At 38.1% G+C, this 21,419-nt stretch overlaps 1 protein-coding gene across 8 annotated transcripts in view; it reads right to left on the reverse strand.

Moving 5' to 3' along the window:
- GRIK1 (glutamate ionotropic receptor kainate type subunit 1) overlaps positions 1-21,419 on the reverse strand; it is a 415,584-nt gene that overhangs the window by 46,084 nt on the left and 348,081 nt on the right. For 3 of the 8 annotated variants that reach the window (XM_024752901.1, XM_024752899.1, XM_024752903.1), the window contains exons 8-11: positions 9,886-9,993; positions 7,655-7,699; positions 2,481-2,594; positions 447-650 (exon numbers count right to left, since the gene is read on the reverse strand). In XM_024752901.1, coding sequence (XP_024608669.1) covers positions 447-650; positions 2,481-2,594; positions 7,655-7,699; positions 9,886-9,993 — 471 coding nt within the window. The remainder of the gene's footprint in view (positions 1-446; positions 651-2,480; positions 2,595-7,654; positions 7,700-9,885; positions 9,994-21,419) is intronic. The other 5 variants (XM_024752902.1, XM_024752906.1, XM_024752900.1 and 2 more) reach the window with 3 other exon arrangements.

The following is a 21,419-nucleotide window of genomic DNA, read 5'->3' on the forward strand; positions in this document are numbered from 1 at the left end:
ATATATATATACACACATACATATTCTGGAACAAAATGGGGGAAAGAAAACTGCAGAAGAATGTCTTTAAAAAAGGGCATGTGAGAAAAATAAGAAATGAGCAACTAGATCATAAAAGTAGTCGATGAGATTTTGCTCTGAGCTGCAAACTTCAGAACTCTTTATATAATCTAAGAATCATTCAAGTTTATTATTCAGTATGAAGGATGGGCCCATAAATTTTTATCCTCAATTTTTCATTACTTGCCCTTCTAAGTGGGGAAACTACATTGGTAGGTTGTTTTTTCCCACTTTTCAAGCCATTTTTATGATTAAAATAAATAAATAAATAAAACATGTCTTCTGACTCTGACTCAACCATTTTTTCTCTTTTCTTTTACTTCTTCTCATTATGCACTTTTTTTTGACATTGAAGACCCCTATGTAGGAGATATAGTTTTGCTTACATGATCTATAAGTTCTTTGACCATTCCATTCCACTCTCCTTTGTCATTCTGAGCTCCATATTTGCCATCAGGGACAAGTTTAACATCATAAATGAAACCCAGGATGTTTGACAATTCCTTCAATAGATCCAGGCAATATCCTTCAAATCTGTCATTTCCATACAGGGGCTTATCAGATTTCCTGTACATCACATAGGGTTCTTCCTATATGAAACAAATCACATATGAAACCCTGTTATAATGAAAGGCAGAATTTACTTACACAAGCTCTGTCAACAGCCAGAAGATATAAAATATTTGAAAATTATTTTTAAGATTTGAGAATACTAAAGAAAGTCACTTTCCCTTCTGCCTTTGCTAAACTCATCTTTTGTACATCCTCTACAAATATAGAACACTTCATATATTATTTCACTCCCTCCTCTCTCTTTGATTGAGAGTTTTTCCCCTCCACTGCTGAGGGAAGAGCTGTGAGTGAATGGTGTCATAGAGACACAATCGTTTTTGAACTTTAGGTCTGGCAGAGAAGGCAGGGGACAATCTGATGTCTGGATGTCTGGCATGCAGCTGTGCCCACACTCAAGCTTCTAGTGCTAGACCCACCCTCCCTCCTGGCTTTTATCTATGAGCTTCACCTACTTAAAAAAGGGAAATATAAATCAGCAAATATATTCCCTTGTTCTTCAAACTTCCTGTCTACTAAATACTCTGAATATTTTAATTTTCTCATTTCTCAGCTAAATTGCATCTCAACTTCACTATTCCCTTATTACTTACCTATTTTTTCTTGGTTTCATTCAGGATATCCTATTCAAAGGCCATTTCAGTGTCTTCTTTTATCATCGGTTCCACTTTCTTATTTGAATGCATCTTAGAGCTCACATCTGGTAAATTCTTTGTTTATATGCTTATGTGATAAATCCCCTATCCTATGAATAATGGACATTTCCTTAAGTCTGCGTATCTATAATCTTATTAATTAATTTGAATAAATAAAAATTTATTTTTATTTATTAATTCTCATTTGAATAAATAAAAATGTATTTTATTTTATACAATCATAATAGTTACTACATTACTGATCTCTCCTTTATGTTTAGGCTTATCCTCAAACAAACTGATAGAAGTAGAAAACTCTGTATTTCCATGAGAAAGTTTCAGAGAAAGTAGACACCAGGAAAACAAAACGGTTTTCATTTTGGATGAATAATTCTCTGGAGCTAACTGTTTCAGAAATAAATTGGCCTGACATCATGGACTAAATCAAAACAAGAAGGTCCAAAAGTGAAGATTTTAGAGGTGGCCACTCCCTTTACTTCTTGGATTAGGATAGAGCAAAGAGGGAGAATGAACAACTTGTGAATGCACAGTTGCTAGATGGGGGCATGACAGGGGTTCCAACACAGAGTAGGAGGTACTTTTACCTGGGCTTTTGAAGAGCAGTTAATAAAGGGGCTATTTACAAAGGAATGAGCAAGACAAAGGGAGGCAACAGGGATGGTGGTGAGAATTGCAGTGGGATATAGACACCAAGGGAGCCGCATAATTAGGAAGCTAGGGCTGAGGCAGAGAGGGAGGAAAAAGTGTTCCAGGAGTCCAGTGCAGTTAGCGTATGGAGGCAGGATCATTGACAGGATAGAAGCTATGGCTGTGAAGGACAGAAGTTCTGACAATACTGTTGGGAAACAGAGGAAGAAATCTCCTTGGGTCTCTTCCTCCACTTCCCTGGCCTTAGTCTCCCCTTGGTTGAAACCAACCAGCAGCCAGAGAGCAAGGGAGACCAGCTGGGTGGGGCTAGAGAGTGGAGCAAAACAGAGATGAGAATGGATTGGAGGTAGGAAATCTTCAAAACAATGTTGGAAGCTGATAATTCAATCTATTATAGGTACACACAAACATATGCTTCTAGTGTCCCAATTAAACATAGACGTTTACAGAGAGAGTTGTTGGCATGAAAAGGATAGTTGAGGAATCCTTCAAGGTCTAGAGTAAGAGTCTGGATAAGATGCCCTGAATTCCACATAGTCAACTTACCAGAATTGTGGTGACGATGAGCGTTCGGTTGGCGAGTGAATCGGTGATATTATTGGACCTGTCTTTGTTGCCATCTGTCATGTTAAGCCCACTGTTGGAGTTCCAAATCCCAATCTACACAGAACACATTACATCAGAGGCTGCTGGCAGTCAGTGATGGAATTTATGCTAAAGAGAGGTCCCTGGTACACCAGGAATAGGCACAAAAGCTCATATTCTGGGAAGAGGACAACAGGGCATCACAGTGGAAGCTACTAAATGTGGGAAAACAAAACAATGGAAGAATGAGTGTGTAGATGGAACAGAAAATTTGTGCTATGTAGGGTGGAGTAGGGGGAGGTCCTTTTGTTTTTAATTTATTAAGTTCAATGTTCTGTTTTAAATTAAGAATTTTTAAATGAGTGTTGGATTTTCTTCCAATATGTATTTGTTGAACAGCTACTTATATGACAGGGATTCTTCTAGGCCTTGGAGGGCAGAGCAGTGAACAAAAGAGATAGAAATTTCTGGTCTTGTGGAGCTTACATTTTATTGATACAAACCTTGTGTTACCAAAGTATTACTATCAATGCCTTTAAAATTTATAAGAAATGGGATGGAGGAGGCAGGATGGATAGTGGAGAGATCAGGCATCTAAAAGGGAAACATAAATGGAAGAAAAAGTGTGGATGAGCAGTAAACTAAGTTCTAGGCCTATCTTACTGGAGGAGTCAGTGCTGGGTTGGGGTGCCTCTTGTGAAAACTAGTAGTACTCTGTTCATACCTTCCTTGTACCTCTGTTCTGGACCTTCTTCTGTTATTATCATCTGTTTACCTGTCTTCTTTGTTCACTTGACCATGAATGCATTCAGTGAAAGTATTCACTTTTATTGCTTATTGATCTTTTTATCTATCACAGAAGTAATCATTGTGATTGGCAGTCAGTGAAGCCCATTGCTCTTTTAAGAAATAATAAGCCAAATTTCCTCCAGTGGCAAAGTCATTCCTGGGTTATAAGACCTTGTAGAAGTATACTGATTTGTTTTGCCTCTGGGGACAACCTAGGAAAAGAGCCTCAGAGAATCGAGCTATTTGAAGCCTTCTGTAGGCGTTTACTGCCAGCCTAGTGAGATGGGATGCAAACCTGGTTGCGGTGTGATATTGGACAAGATACTAAACTTTCTGAGCTTTCGTTCTCTAACTATAAAATATTTTATAGGGATGCTGAGCATATCAAATGAGTAGATGCATGTGAAAGTGTTGGTATAAGCGCTGCACAAACATTAATGAAGGACATCTGAATGCCTCAGTAATTTCTTTAAGCTTGTCCTGTTATGAAAGAACTTGGAATTGTTAGTGAAATTTTTTTTTGAAATTTATAAGCTGATAAAGTAAAGGAACTATGAAAAACAGGGTCAGTTTAGGAACACCAACACTTGGACATACTCTGGGATGGACAGGGTGAACCTATGCTTGATCTCTAAATATACTCTTCCAATGGGAGGACACTGGCTAGCTGGACAGAGTATAAGCTTTCCAGATATACTCTTGTCCAGATTCTAATTTTGCAATTTACCAGCAATGTGACCGTGGGCAAGTTAATTAACCCTGCTGTGGCTCAATTTCCTCACCAGCGAAATGGAGACATTAGAGCTTTCCTGATATTTAAATAAAGTTTTACCTGTGGGAATGTTAGGCTTCTTTCCTTTTTTATTTATTTACTTTGATTTACTGCCTAAATGCAGCAGCTGATAATTCATTTAGCTTGACAAGTATTCTTTTTAGAAATATAAATTCTTTGAGGAAGTTGCAAGTACTGTATCACACATTCACACATTGGTGCGAACTATTTCAGTTTCACTGTCTTCTTTCTATACTTAATTAGAGCTAGTTGGTTGGTGTCATAGGAGACAGGTCTAGATAAATGGGAGTTTGGGGTAGTTTTTGCTTTTGAAAGTATTCCATCCTGTCTATAGAGAGGGTATTAGAGGTAGGATTAAGCTGTAGGTTAACACCTTTAATAACCATTCAGTCTTTCCAGGATCAAGAGCAATGTTCATCACTTAGAATGCACACAACACATGTCTGCTGATTAAAGAATCTTTTCTTTGTCTGGCTTTAAACCCAAGAAAGGGGAACAATATTTTCTTTCCTCTCTTCTAACCTCCACCCCTACTCTCACTTTTTGGGGGCAGGGACCCTCGCTTCCAGGAAACGTATCTCAGGCTAACCACAACTGGGAATCTATTGGTTTTCATCCAAAGCTATGCTTTAGGTTGTGAACAGTTGACTTCTAACTCTATGAAGACTGTGTCTAAATTGGGCCCTGGCTGTGCTTTTAATTAAAGCTTGACTTAGGCACTGGGGAGAATGGAACCTAATTTTTAATTAAGTATTGAAAGGTGGAGAAAATAACTGTGTTTATAGCCAATTTGTTAAGTAATGAAATGTGTTCTCTAACTCTTATTTCTATTAATGTCAAGTGTTTAAAGGACCTATACTAATATTTGCAAGTGGCAGTGTTGAACGGCCTTGCAACATCACTCCCTTTTAAAATACAAACTTGAAATTGTAGACAAATACACCCCACAGCTTAACATCTGTTTTTTTTTTTTTTTTCTTTTATTAACCTCACTAAAAGTGTAGAAGGTCAGATATCATTGCTGATGTAGTTCTAATCAAATGATTCCCAAAGTCCCATTCAGTGTAAACTTTCCTCCATAAAATAAGAAAAAGGAGATTATTTTTTTCCTACTATCTGTGTAACAGAAGTTTCCTCAAATCTAGACTAAAAGAGTTTTAAAGTATAGTAACGATCCAGCTATTCCTGGGAAGTGGACAGTTTGGAGTTTGGAGTACATATGGAGTTTGAATGACCTCAGCCTTCTATTTTCAAACCTTTTAATCACCAAAGCAGTAGAGTGCGTGTGTGTGTGTGTGAGTGCGTGTGTGTGTGTTTGTGTGTGCATGCATGCATGTGTGTCTTTTAAACCTAAGTTGTTCACTGACTTTACCCGTTAATTGAAGTAAATGAACACGTGAATGAATGTCTCTTTCTGAAAAAGCAAGATTCCATGATTCATGTGTATTAGGGAGAGGGACACAGTTAAGTTACCCAGATGCCAGGGTGTTTAGCATTTCAGTCCTGTTCTCCGACCTTGGAGGAGGGCTTCCGGGAAGCAGAACCTCAGTTTTCAAACTGTAGCAAAAGCAGTCAGCAGCAATTCACCAGTGAGAAATAGTGGACGGTGGACCAATTATTTGTTGGGAGGAAGGCTCAAAAGCGAAATTGTCTGGCCCTGCCTTCTTTCACTTTGTAAACTGGCATGAGGGAGCAGCCATTTATTATCTCAGGCAACAGAGGGAAGCATTTGAAAATGAGTGCCCAAATGCCATTAAGCAAACTTTTTTAAAAGAAGTAATGCAACAAAAGGATGCTCAGAGAGTGACTAATATCTATCTCCCAAACCTGGTATGTGATTCACATAAACTCAAAATCCAAAATTGCGGAGTGAAATAACCGAGCACCTAGGGGATAAAAAGTGTATCTGTTTTGTGTATCTTGAGCTTTATGAACACGTATTTTTAGTGATGGGTTTTGTAAAGACTGCTGTATCCGTCTTTTGGAAAGAATTTCAGGCAGACTCTTCTCTACTGAAAAACGTCAGAGCGCAGAGAAGAGCTTTTGGAATTTGAAGACAATGGGGGTGAATCCTTCTCTTGTAAGATGGAGTCTTGTAGGGAAAGGCCAGTGTGTTTGTTGGGTCTCAATAGGTCTCATGTGCTAGCACTCAGGTTACTGTAAATTGTTGATGAGCAGGCATAACACAAAACACCACATCACAGTGTATACAACTTGCAAAGTGGGCAACGATAGGTCAGCAGGAAGGAAGAAGCACAACGGCATGGAGGTAGGAGGAAAGCCAAGAAGTGCAACCCTGGGAAGTGGGGGCGATTATTGCAGTTTAGTGACAAATAAAGGACATTCCCCTCCTCTGAGTAAAATTTCAGGGCTTAGATTTCATTCCCTAGGATATTTGGTTTGAATTAATTCAACATTGCATAAAGTGCCTGAAGTCTCAAGCTGGATTAGTGTTAATAAGCTTCTTTCTGGGTGCCAGTTAGGTTCATCTACTTATTAGCAGAGAAGAGATGGGATTGCCTTCCCTGTGCCTTTGGTAGCCTGATTCACTGAAGATTAAAACAAGGTTATTAAACCCATTTTTAAACTTTTTTTTTAAACTTAAAAGCAGGACATTTTGGAGCTCATCTGAGTACTACCAAAAGGGAGACAAGGTTTTTGACTACAGGGAGAAACTGTTTACACTTTCTATGACTTAACTGATAATTCAAAAGATAAAAGTGAACCTGACAAAACTGTTCAAGTTGAACAGTAATTTAAGGTCCATCTGTCAATCAACAAATAGTTTAGCAAGTGGTTTTAGAGAGAGAATGAAAGACAATGTTTGCATATCACTGGGGCATTTTCCTGATCTGAATGTTTGTAATGTCTAACATTTGCTTCTGTAATAAATCTGTGCACATTCTTTGACAACATGATACTAGGTGTTATGATTTACAAGATAATCTCATTTCCCTTACAAAACCTCTAATGTTTTTGTCCTCTGGAAACTGGGGTTCTAAAACAAATTGCAAAACAATATGCACTGACAATTTTTGCTTTACTGTATAAAAAAAGATAGTACATAAGAAAAGGGAATTTCTAAAAATGGCTCGTATTGTGTGGTGGTGACATTGAAGGAGATGTCCCAGCCCTTCTGAGCCTTAGCTTATCTGACTAGTCTGATGGATCAAATCTACTGTTTTTATGCCCTTTAGGGAAAAATATTTAGTGATTCGAGAAAGAATATCAATGACCCAGTGTCTGCTTCTGTTGCAGTTACCTGCTTTCAGTCCTAACAGGGACGGATCCTACACGGGAGAAACAAAAATAATCTAGGGGGAAATATTTAATCCATCATTATTTAATCCATCTCAAGCCTGTTTCAATTCACAGGCAATGCTGTTGAGAGACAACATATTCAATCATCCCCATTCTCCTTTTATATGGAATATCGCCTCTAAACTGCAATTGGAGAGCTACTGGTCTGGGAAAACTGGAAGGATGCAGGTTTTTCCTTTGGTATTTCCCACTCCACCCCCAGATTTCCTGCAGTTTTTGTCCGTGTACAAACCTTCTTCCACACTTTATATAAGTGTTTAGACACTTCGCCAGCAACCTTGGTTTTCAGAGGGAAAAATAAAAATAGCACTTAATTAAAATGGAGCATGGAAGCCAAAAGGTATCATGGTGATTAAGTGTTCACAGCATTACATTCCCCACCCATTATTGGGAATCTTGCATCTTAATTCAATATAAAGCCTGAGAATAGGTACAGTAAAATGATGAACCAAGTACTGGGTACCACAGAAGTTACTTCTACTAGGTGGTGCAACCTGATTTTCACTTTTCCTTTTGCACACCAAATAAATGTCTTAAAGTTCTTTTGAATATGCACATCTATGCTGCAGAATTAAAAGGTCTTCATCATTCCTTAAGAAGACATGTTAAAGGCATTTATAACCAGATTAGTCAATCGACCAATGAGGAAATAGGCTTTTTCTAACAACTTTCCCTGTGGACCCTGCAAAAGGCTGACATGAAAAAATTGGCCATTTCCTCCCTTGACGCCTGAGAAGGTTAGGTTGGCTTCCCCCATTGCTTTAAGGTTCAATCAGCCTTCTCAGGAATTGAGCCCAAGACACCTGAAGAAAGAAATGTTATTGCAAACAACGAAGAGATAAAGAAACAAATTGAGAAAACACTTTCATCTAATTCGATTTTGCTTTTGTTGGAAAAACACCAATAGAATGTGCATAATATTGACGTGTATAAATAGCTGGAAAAGCATAACAATAGCTTCATCTATTTCCTCACACATCTGAGCCAAAAAGATGTTTCTTTAACAGGTTTTGTTCCCTCTTCAGCTCTGTACATTAAACGGAGTGGAGAGGGAGAGAGAAGCATGTATAGAGAAGCAGACATTTTCTTTAAAAAAATCATTATAGGCTTTTAGTCCATAACAATATTATTTTCTTTCCTTGTGTTCCCTGTAGCCCAAATTCCACATCCATTATGGAGGCTAGGTTGATGCCTTGTGCTCTGTCAGAGCATGTTAACCTAACAGACAAGGAAATCAGAGTGAAGAAGCCTGAGAGAGAGACAGAGAGACAGAGAGAGGAAGAGAGAGGCAGAGAGACAGAGACACAGAGAGAGAGAGGAAGAGAGGAGATGAAGAGAGAGGGCATTTTTAAAAGGGGAAATCTGCGTGACTAGTGTGAACTCTCAAAGCTGTGAACTAATTATTTTCCTCAGACATTTCAGCACTGGTGGTCACCTTTTATATTCAGCCTAATTAATCTTTGTTTATTTTAATTAAGCTATTTGAGGGTGAGGTATAGTTAAGACCTTAAAAAAAATGTGTCTCAGTTAACAAAAGCAACAAAACAGAAATAGAAACCTTATCTCATTTTAAAAATCATGGAAATATTTCAACTAAGTAAAACTGATTGTTCCCAAAGCCATTCTTTTACATTAAGCTTTTTGTCCCCTATGGTTGAAAAAAATGTTGGCTTATAGAGTTTTGGTGTTCAGATAGTTGTTCTGGGGGCTTCAAAATCTTTTTTTTTAAGGTTCTAAAGGGCAAAGTCTTCACACTATAAGTGTTAATTATCCCAATGCATAGCTGTGAATATGAAAATTGGTATAATAAAGAGGAGGCAAATTATTTTATTATTATTAATTAAATAGCTTACATTTGCATTGCTCTAAATAGTAACAAGAATGGAACTCAAATCATTGAGAGGTTGAGAATTATAAATAAATAAGCCTAAAATAAGAACTCAACATTAAAATCCATTTTTTGGCATATGTCCTCCTAAAATTAGGGATGCAAAGTTAGTTTGCTTCAGTAAGCCTTTTCTATCCTACTTAATTTTGTCCCTCTGTCACCAGTCTCAAAATGGAGTAAAATTAAAATTCATTTCTAAGTAACCCTTGGATGCCATTCCAAATATAAATCATCAACAGCTTCTGACTTCCCAAGTCTAAACTCAATTTCTTAAAACCTTTGAGAAATGAGGCTAATGACATCCACCCCTAAGGTTATATATATGTGATAATATAATGATACTTGTATATAAACGAAGCACTATATAACCATTAGCACTGCTATTAATAGCACACACAATTTAAGAATCTAGCACATCAACATCTATCTGCATATCAGGGAGAGAGATCTAGAAAACTGGACATAAATGAACATGCTGAGAGAATCACTTTATTATTCCCCTACTTGTTTGTGCAAGTAAAAATGTATGAGCAGTGCTTTTTTTTAACTTTCAAATTTATTATTGAGGAGGTTACCTTTTCAGTTCCTTCCTCTTTGAGACTAATAATGTCCAGGTCAAAATCCTTCCTCAAGCCATCGGTTTTATTGAAGGTGATATGCCCAGTCAAGCCATCCCACTGAGCCTATGAACAAAAGGAACGTGGCATTACTGTTTAACACTTATCATAAGCCTAACACCATTAAAACTGTAATACCTCAAATCCATCACAGTATCCAATTATTTGGTTTCATCATGGTGTTATAAACCATTGTGTTGGTTCAGTAACTTGATACCAGAACACTTCACTGTTTTATTAGCACTCATTTATTTCGTCAGTTCTAACATTTTAACATCAGTCAAATCTGTAATAGTGGCACTTTAAAAGGGGAGTTTGGAAAGAATGACTGTAAAATTGTCTGCGCATGGAGTAAACAAAATCTGGGAAGTCATAATATTCAGCTTTCTAAGGTCAATCCAAATACTTTTCAAGGTACTTCTCAAGGGAAGTAACTCTCTTTTTTTCTATGTGAAAATGATATAATCCAGTGATGTATTATCAAATTTTTAGTGTGTTTGTGATTTAGTCTTTCCAATGTCATTTGGGTATTATATTAATTTCCTGTGGCTGATGTAGCAAATTATTACAAGCTGGTGGCTTAAAACAACAGAAAGTTATTCTCTCACAATTCTGGAGACCAGAGCAGAAGTCCAAAATCATTATCACTGAGTGGAACCAAAGTGCCAGTGGGGCCATGCTCCCTCTGGGGGCCCAAGGGAGACTCGGTTCCTTGTGTCTTCCTGCTTCTGGTAGCTGCCAGTGATCCTTGTCTTGTGGTTGCATCACTCCAGTCTCTGCCTCTGTGGTCACTCTGCCTTCTCCTCTTCTTCTTCTGTGTAATCTCCTCTACTTCTCTCTTATAAAGACAGTTGTGATTGCATTTAGGGCCCATGCAAATAATCCAGGATAATCTTCCCATCTCAAAAATCCTTCATTTGGAGTGACATCACCAAGACGGTGACACAGAATTTTCCTGGCTTCCCTCCTCTTCACAAGGAGAAAATTAACTACTATTCAAGGACAAGACACTACTGAGAGAATCCTAGAACGTGGGGGTGAGTCTGAAGCACCACCACCCGCCCCCGCCCCCCACAACACAGAGACCAAGAGAAACTGCATTAGAAGGTAAGAGAAGTGGCTACACGTTGACTGCATTGCCCTTTTCCCAGACCAGCACAGCAACACACAAAGAGGTCTCTCCTGAGCCTCTGGTTCCTCCAGGGGGAAAAGAGAATCCAGAGGAAAACCAGCTCTCCCAGCGTGTGGGTAACATTGCAGGAGCCCCTACTCTGATCTCGCCCCTCAGGGATTGCTTGGGGATGTGTGGGGCTGGACCACTGGAAATCTGACAGTGATGGAGATGCAGGGAGGTGTTCGCAGTGACCACCACACAGATCTTGGCAGACCAAGTTCATTCCTGCAGTTCCCAAGTAGTAATCCTAACCAGAGGCTTTACTTATCTGAAAAATCTAGTTGGAGGTACATTCTGACCAGAGATCTAGGTAGGCTATAGATCTACTTGATTCAGATCCTCAAATGAGGAGTTTTGCCAGCGTTGGAGCCTGGTTTGCCCACATCCAGGCAAGGAGCTGAATCACAGCCCCACCTGCTGTGAAGATTGTCTTGTGACCCCATCTGACCAGAAGGGCTGGAGACAATTCCAGGAAGCTATGTGGTCCAGTGGCACACGAACCAAGAGGTGAGCAGAGCCAAGAGTTTGCAGAGCAAAGCCAGTGGCCCTGCTCAGTTAGGGAACTTGTAAGGTAGGTCAGTTTCAGTAAAGACAACAAACGGCTTTACTGGATTTAGAGTTGCTTGTCCTGCTGTGCCTGGACAAGGAATCTAATTCATAGCTCTACTCATTGCTGAATACAGCCTTCATCTTTTCTGGACAGGGAACAGAACTGGAGCACACAGAAATAGCCCATCCATCAGTCTTATGTACAGTGGTACTGGAACAGAAAGCAGAGCTTATAGCTTTCCCAGTCTGCATAGCAAAACTGTGGCCTCACCTGACCAAGGAATCAGTGCATACTATTTGAATCCCCAGATAATGAGAGCGAACCCAGGCCCTGGGTCTCATCGTGCTGTCCTGCCAGGACAAGGAAGCTAATTTGTAGCCCCATCTACTACCGTATGTAGTACCTAGTCCCAACCTTCTAGTAAGCCTTACCAGAGAATCCAGGCAACCATGGAGCCCATCCTATAGCCTTACTTGGGTAGGAAACCAAGCCAGCAGTCCCATCCAACTGTTCCCAGGCAGTGCCACAATCCTCATCCTTGTCCTTAGAGTTTGAATTGTTGCTTTGCCTCAGAATAGACCATAATAGCAGGCCCCACCTGCCCAAGGACATTACCAGCAGACACACCCAGAAATTTAAACTAAGCTGACTGGTCAAAAACTGTCTTTGCCAAAGCAAACTTGTAAAGTCTGGAAGAAGAACCCAAATGCCCAAATGTGCAGATGCCAATGTAAGGAATCAAGGACCACAAAAAATCAGGTCAATATGACACCACCAAAGGAAACAAATAACTAAAAAATGGGGATCTGTGAACTGTCAAACAAAGAATTCAGAATAATCCTCTTAAGCAAGTTTAGTAAACTACAAGAAAACACGAACAAACACTAAATGAAATTAGGAAAACAATGCATGAACAAAATGAGAAATATGATAAAGAAATAGCAACTATCAAAAAAAAAAAAAAAGAACAGACCCAAACAAAACAAAAAACCAAACAGAAATCCTAGAGTTGAAAAATGCGATAACTGAACTGAAGAATTCAGTAGTTTCATAAGTAGACTTGACCATGCAGAAGAAGGAAGGTCTGCAAGATAGGACAGTCAAAATTACCCAGTCAGAGGAGCAAAAAGCATTTTTTAAAAGTGAAGAAATCCTTTGGGAATTATGGGACACAGTGAAAAGAAACAATATTTGCATTACGGGAATCCAGGAAGGTAAGGAGAAAGAGAAAGGGACCGAAAGTATATTTAAAGCAATAATGGCTGAAAACTTCCTGAACCTCGGGAGAAAAATGGACATCCAGATCCATGAGGCCCAAAAGATCCCAAATAGGTTGAATCCAAATAGGACTCATTATAATTAAATTCTCAAAAGTCAGAAAAAATGGATTTTTTTTAATGAGAGAGAATGTTTTATTTTATAGATACATAACCATGGAATATATATAGTTTTTTAATATTATATGTCTGTATATATATTATAGTATATATATAAAATAGGGTTATACACACACATACATTCACGACAATACTTTTAGTGGTTCTGATAACATAAAGCATAACGATTTAAAATAATATTTGAATAATTACAAAAGTTTTCATACCAAACACAGTGCAGATGACTTATGGAAACACTTTCTAAGAACACTCATTTTTACTGATTCAATCTTTTCAAATATGATCTCAACCAAATCACTATAAATGTACTCTAATTTGATCAATAAGTCTGTCAATTCAAAAAAATAACAATATTTATTTTCTTCCTCCTGGAAATAGGATTCTTTTCAGAATGGTTTATTATTTGTTGGTAACTTTCATTATCTTATGTTCAAGTTATACTTAAGAATTAAATAACTATATTGAATTTGTATTTTTCATTTTTTGTTGAAGTGTAGTTGATTTATAATATTATACTAGTTTCTGGTGCACAAAAATGATTCAGTATTTTTACAGATTATACTCCATTTAAAGTAATATCAAAACAATGGCAATATTTCCCTGTGCTGTACAATATATCCTTGCTGCTTATCTATTTTATACATAGTAGTTTATATCTCTTAATCCCATTCCCCTATCGTACTCCTTCTCCATTCCCTTTCCCCACTGGTAACCACTAGTTTGTTCTTTATATCTGTGAGTCTCTTTCTGTTTGGTTATATACATTATTTGTTTTATTTTTTAGATTCCACGTATAAGTGATAATGTAGAGTATTTGTCTTTCTCTGCCTGACTTATTTCACTAAGCATAATGCCCTCTAGGTCCATTCATGCTGTTGCAAATGGAAGGATTTCATTCTTTCTTATGTCTGAGTAATATTCTTTATCCATCCATCTGTTGATGGATAGTTACGTTGTTTCTATATCTTGGCTACTGTAAATAATGCTGCTTTGAATATTGACATGCATGTATCTTTTCAAATTAGTGTTTATCTTTTCAAAGAATTTTAAGAACAACAAGAGAAAGAGAGAAGTTACACACAAGGGAAACCCTGTAAGACTATTGGTGGATTACTCAGGAGAAACTTTTCAGGCCAAGAGAAAATGACATAAAATATTCAAAATATTAAAAGAAAATAACTGTCAGGCTTCCCTGGTGGCGCAGTGGTTGGGAGTCTGCCTGCCGATGCAGGGGACACGGGTTCATACCCCGGTCCAGGAGGATCCCACATGCCGCAGAGCGGCTGGGCCCGTGAGCCATGGCCACTGAGCCTGCACGTCCGGAGTCTGTGTTCTGCAATGGGAGAGGCCACAGCAGTGAGAGGGCTGTGTACCGCAAAAAAAAACCCAAAACAAAAAAAGAAAATAACTGTCAACCAAGAATTCTATTCCTGGTGAAGCTGTCCTTCAGAAACAAGGGAGGAATAAAGACTTTTCCTGAGCAAACAAAATCTGAGGAATTTCATTACCACTAGAACTGCCTTACAAGAAATGCTAAAGGGAGTTCTCTGAGTCGAGAAAAAAGAATGCTAAATATCATAGAAACATAAAAAGATGGATGTTAGCTGAATCTACTGTGGTAATCAGTTCATAAGATCTGTAAATCAAACCATCATGCTCTTCTCCTTAAGCTTATACAGTGATGTATGACAATTATTTCTCAAAAAATGAGGGTAAAAAGATATATGAGAGAGGTGATCTCTCTCAGCCATGTGAGAGCAAGAAGGCAGCCATCTGCAAACCAGAAAGAGAGGCCTTACCAAGAACCCAACATTTCTGGCACCCTGATCTTAGACTTCCAGCATCCAAAACTGTGAGAAATAAATGTTTGCTGTTTAAAGAAAATGTCTATCGACAGATGAATGGATAGAAAGATGTGGTACATATATACAATGGAATATTACTCAGCCATAAAAAGGAACAAAATTGGGCCATTTTTAGAGATGTGGATGGGCCTAGAGACTGTCACACAGAGTGAAGTAAGAAAGAGAAAACCAAATATCGTATATTAATGCATATATGTGGAATCTAGAAAAATGGTACAGATGAATCTATTTGCAGGGCAGGAATACAGACACAGACATAAAGAATGGATGTGTGGACAGAGAGAGGGGGTGGGATGAGTTGGGAGATTGGGACTGATGTATGTGCACTGCCATGTGTAAAACAGATAGCTAGTGCGAACCTGCTGTGTAGCACAGGGAGCTCACCTGGTGCTCTGTGGTGACCTAGACGGGTGGGATTTGGGGAGGTGGGTGGGTGGGAAGGAGGTCCAAGAGGGAAGGGATATATGTATACATATAGCTGATTCAGTTTGTTGTACAGTAGAAACTAATACAACATTGTAAAGCAAATATACCCCAATTAAAAAAAGAAAAATCCTTCGTTTAATCACATATGCAATCTTTTTGCTGTTGTTGTTATATAAGGTAACAATTGCAAATTCCAGTGATTGGGACATGTATATCTTTGCAGGGGGACCACTGTTCAGCCTACCACATGTATCAACATCTTTGAGGAACTAGGAATCACAGTAGTCTGCCCTTCACAGAACTGATGTTGGAGATCTTTGGTAGTTTCATTAAATAAAAAATAGTGGCCCCAGAGGGTCTTGAGCTTCAATCATTAGGTGATTCTTGGTAAGCTTGCCTATTTGAGTTGACTTACAAATGAGGATAAAAGAGAACTCAGTCCTTTGTATTCACTTAGCTATTTTCTCTCTCCTGACTTTACCAAATTCATCAGATATGTGTAAGATGTGAAAAAGATCCTGAGAGCTACACTATATCCACAGTGTTCACACCATGTGTGTATGTTGAATATGTTTACCCATTTGGCCAAGAGGCAGAAGCAATGCAGTGGAAAGAGTATGAGGTTATTACAGAGCTGCTTTTAAATCTCTGAAGTATGACTTCAGGAAGGTTATTTAACCTGAATCTGGTTTATCTCAGATTTCAGTGTTTATCCATGCAGGGTTTTTGAGAGATTTAAATGGCACTTAACACAATTCTTAACACATTGAATACATTTAAAAGTTTAACAGTGATTATTTTTATAACTATCTCTTATTTTCCTTCCCCACATTCATAACTCTAGAATTTGGCTTTTATTACCTCCAATGTCAGTACTCATATGTGTAGCTTTTTCTGGTCTCTTCTGTATTTCATTTTACAAAGCAATATCGGATTCATTGTCCTGAAATGTAATTTCATATTCATTCAATTTCCCTCAACACATAAAGTACATACTGAATTTATGTCACCTATAAATGAGTCTAAAGCTTGACTTTACATTTGCAGTTGTGATGGTTAATTTTATGTGTCAACTTGACTGGGTCATGGGATGCTCAGTTTTCTGGTTAAGCATTATCTCCAGGTGTGTCTGTGAGGGTGTTTCCATTTGAATCAATAAAGCAATTGCCTTCTCCAATGTGAGTGGGCATTACCTAATGCAATGAGGGCCTGAATAAAAAAAGGAACAAAGAGGCAGAGGAAGGGAAACTTTGCTTTCTCTGCCTGACTGCTAAGAGTGGGACTTATCCCATTGGTGCTCTTGGATCTCATCTCCCTGGTGCCAGGAAGTATCTGGGAATACAACACGTAGTAGTTTATAGTTTAGTAGGAATAAGCACATTAATGTATTTCAATGAAGCACCCAAGTGTGAGGATAAAAATTCGCACATAGTAACTAAAGAAAGAAGTATGGATCGTACTTATCCTAACTGCAAGGAAAAAAAGAGAGCCAGTGACATGTTCCTGGAGGAAAGAATGCCTGAACTCTCAAAGGATGAGAAGTTAGTTGACCAAGTAAAGACTCATAGACTGAGTAAAAGCATGAAACACAAAATAAATTATGTTTGCCATGGATCCATCATGTGAGGTAAGGAATGATGAGAAATGAGCCTGGGAAGGAGAATAGGTTTCTGTTCATAATGGTGTTGTGAATCTTATTAATGTGCTTGGACTTTGCTCTATAGACATTTGGGGATTATTGGAGTGTTTCAAGCCTAGGAGTGTCATGGGCAGGTGTGCATTACAGGAAGATAATTTTGTCAGAATTGAGGAGGATGACTCAGAGAAAGTCAAGATTGTAAGCAGAAGGTTGGTTAGCAGGTAGTTCTCATAGAACAAAATTTATGGAAATGTATTCTCATGTCTATGTATGAACATAGGGACAGCATAGTTCCTTCATCTTCCTGTCCCAACAACTTGTACACCATTAAGTATTAATAGAATGAGTTCCACAGCAGGATGGACAGAGTTTCTTGATGAAAGCATTGCTATTAAAGTTCCCACATAAAGAATATGTTATGGAACCAATTTGTCAGGAACCAACACAATTAGCACAAAACTAACTATTTTCTAACTACCATTCAGATGGAATGGATATCATGACAGAAGTACACTTTATCACTTGATAATACTGGAAGTTAAATCAAATTAATGTCAGGAAATGACATTACAAGTCTCATCTAAGCAGCTTATATGGTCAAACTAGATGTGAGTTAAAGTGTTGGGACACATGTAGAGAAAGGCTTTTTATAGATCCTAGAACTTTGCCTTCAGAGTTTATTGCCAATGGAAGCCATAATGTTAAACGTTAGCATCACCTTTAAAAAAGAGATGGCATTTTTTTTTTTTTTTTTTTGGTACCCGGGCCTCTCACTGTTGGGGCCTCTCCCTTTGCGGAGCACAGGCTCTGGACGCGCAGGCTCAGCGGCCATAGCTCACAGGCCCAGCCGCTTCGTGGCATATGGGATCTTCCCAGATCGGGTCACGAACCCATGTCCCCTGCATCGGCAGGCGGACTCTCAACCACTGCGCCACCAGGGAAACCCGAGATGGCATATTTTTATGGTCAATAGTAACACCTGTTTTTACACTTTCTGAGATACAGGTAATTGCATTCTCTGCATTGGGACAAAAAAAAAATCAAATCAATATCAAAGGCAAGTAGGGAGCATCCTCGTGTATATTTAGGTACATCTCCTAATATTGTAATTTCCTTTTCCTCCTCATTATACCCCAGTCATACTTTTTGTATGCAGGTCACTCCTCTTTATTTTGCAAGTCAAAGTCTGGCTTCATAGGTTGATGGGTTAACTGAGAGTTGCTAAATAAGCTACTGCATTCAGGTTATAGCATTTGCCTGAGAGTGGAGAACAATTTGTCTATGACTTTGGTTCAGTGGAAACCTCTACTGGGTTAAGGGTTTGGACTAAGCCAGTTTTCAAATCCCTTCTTCATGCTTCTAAAAATGTGCAGTTCTAACCCTCTTCCTGATATGTTTGGAAAGAAGTAGTTATCTCCATTAAGTTCTATAGGATTTTCAGAAAGCTTTTTCCTAAAGGCAACTTTTCCTTCGTGGGGGTCATGCTGTGAGTCAATTTGATACATTGTCCAGAGTTTATGGAGCTCTCTGAAAATGTACAGAAATTGGTAGCATTTATCTCTTGATGTAGCATATAGCTCATAGCAAGGTCTTAAAACCCAGGTCAGAAATCCAATTTTATTTCCACTAAGTGTGTCTACTGTGTCCCTTTGTTTGGATCCTGTTGTGCTGGTTTTATTCTTGGATTTAGTGTTCCAATCACTGGTGCAGAGTAACTCCCACTTCCCGTTTCTCTTCCTTGCTCATCCAAGTGGTAAAAAGTCCCCTTTTCATGCTCTAACAATGCTTCTTTTCCTGCCTCAATATCTACAAAGACACCCTGCCTGGTCCTTTACTGAACTGAAATATCTTTTGACCTTCGAAATCAGGTTTCCCTAACTGACACAATTACCTCTGTCTTTCTTTCTCCCAATCCTAGATGAACATTTTGTATATGTTCTTTCTTCAAAAACTAATTGTTGATAAGCTTTTATGAAATCACCAATGCATTATTGATCAGGGTGAATAGACAATGACTAATTCCTGGATATGATGAATAAGGTCCATAAGGAATCCATTTTCTGGGCCAAGGCTGAAGCATACACAATTTAGATAATGATATATAATTATATTAGTCATAATTACAATTTGCTTGCCTTATGTAGAAGCATTTGCACAGAGGACAATTATAGTATACTTAACTGAAAACAATACTTAAACTATTATCCCTATTTTAGGAAATAGCTTTAATTTCTACTCTGTATTAGACCTTTTGACAACAACTGCTTAATAGCAAGTGAGTCAAATGGTGTGACTTTCTTCTCTCTTATCAGACACATAATTTGATGGCCAAGAGACAAAAATTAAGAGATAAAAGAAGAAAAATAAAAGTTTTCATTAATGTTTCATTTGTATGCTCTTTCCCAAGATGATATTTATGGTCCAAATAAAATATATATATTTTAGAATTGAGGAAGTAAGTGGCTAGCATTTAACTCTAGTAATAGGTATATTTTTTAAATTTTTTAATTTAATTTTATTTCTTTGTTATACAGCAGGTTTTATTAGTTATCTATTTTATACATATTAGTGTATACATGTCAATCCCAATCTCCTAATTCATCCCACCCCCACTCCCTCACTTTCCCCCCTTGGTGTCCATACATTTGTTCTCTACATCTGTGTCTCTATTTCTGCCCTGCAATCCAGCTCATCTGTACCATTTTAGGAGCCTACTTTTCTTTTTCATTTTTTTAACATCTTTATTGGAGTATAATTGCCTTACAATGGTGTGCTAGTTTTTGCTTTATAAAAAAATGAATCAGTTATACATATACATATGTTCCCATATCTCTTCTCTCTTGCATCTCCCTCCCTCCCACCCTCTCTATCCCACACCTCTAGGTGGTCACAAAGCACCAAGCTGATCTCCCTGTGCTATGCGGCTGCTTCCCACCAGCTATCTATTTTAAGTTTCGTAGTGCATATATGTCCATGCCACTCTCTCACTTTATCACAGCTTACCTTCCCCCACCCCTTATCCTCAAGTCCATTCTCTAAGTAGGTCTGTGTCTTTATTCCCATCTTGCATCTAGGTACTTCATGACCTTTTTTTTTTTTCTTAGATTCCATATATATGTGTTAGCATATGGTATTTGTTTTTCTCTTTCTGACTTACTTCACTCTGCATGACAGACTCTAGGTCCATGCACCTCACTACAAATAAATCAATTTCCTTTCTTTTTATGGCTGAGTAATATTCCATTGTATATATGGGCCATATCTTGTTTATCCATTCATCTGTTGATGGACGATTAGGTTGCTTCCATGTCCTGGCTATTGTAAATAAAGCTGCAATGAATGTTTTGGTACATGACTCTTTTTGAATTATGGTTTTCTCAGGGTATATGCCCAGTAGTGGGATTGCTGGGTCGTACGGTAGTGCTACTTTTAGCTTTTTAAGGAACCTCCATACACGTCTCCATAGTGGCTGTATCAATTTACATTCCCACCAAGAGGGCCAGAGGGTTCCTTTTTCTCCAAACCCTCTCAAGCATTTATTTGCAGATTTTCTGATGATGGCCATTCTGGCCGGTGTGAGATGATATCTCATTGTAGTTTTGATTTGCATTTCTCTAATGATTATTGATGTTGAGCATTCTTTCATGTGTCTGTTGGCAATCTGTATATCTTCTTTGGAGAAATGTCTATTTAGGTCTTCTGCCCATTTTTGGATTGGGTTGTTTGTCTTTTTGTTATTGAGCTACATGAGCTGCTTGTAAATTTTGGAGATTATTTCTGTTTCACTTGCTTCATTTGCAAATATTTTCTCCCATTCTGAGAGTTGTCTTTTCATCTTGTTTATGGTTTCCTTTGCTGTGCAAAAGCTTTTAAGTTTCATTAGGTCCCATTTGTTTATTTTTGCTTTAATTTCCATTTCTCTAGGAGCAGGGTCAGAAAGGATCTTGCTGTGATTTATGTCATAGAGTGTTCTGCCTATGTTTTCCTCTAAGAGTTTGATAGTGTCTGGCCTTACATTTAGGTCTTTAATCCATTTTGAGTTTATTTTTGTGTATGGTGTTAGGGAGTGTTCTAATTTCATACTTTTACATGTAGCTGTCCAGTTTTCCCAGCACCTCTCATTGAAGAGGCTGTCTTTTCTCCATTGTATATTCTTGCATCCTTTACCAAACATAAGGTGACCATATGTGCGTGGGTTTATCTCTGGGCTTTCTATCCTGTTCCATTGATCTATATTTCTGTTTTTGTGCCAATACCATACTTTCTTGACTACTGTAGATTTGTAGTATAGTCTGAAGTCAGGGAGGCTGATTCTTCCAGCTCCGTTTTTATTCTAAAGATTGCTTTGGCTATTCGGGCTCTTTTGTGTTTCCATACAAATTGTGAAATTTTTTGTTCTAGTTCTGTGAAAAATGCCAGTGGTAGTTTGATAGGGATTGCA

Source organism: Neophocaena asiaeorientalis, unplaced genomic scaffold (assembly GCF_003031525.2).
Source record: "Neophocaena asiaeorientalis asiaeorientalis breed wild unplaced genomic scaffold, Neophocaena_asiaeorientalis_V1.1 scaffold245, whole genome shotgun sequence".
NCBI classification, from domain to species: domain Eukaryota; kingdom Metazoa; phylum Chordata; class Mammalia; order Artiodactyla; family Phocoenidae; genus Neophocaena; species Neophocaena asiaeorientalis.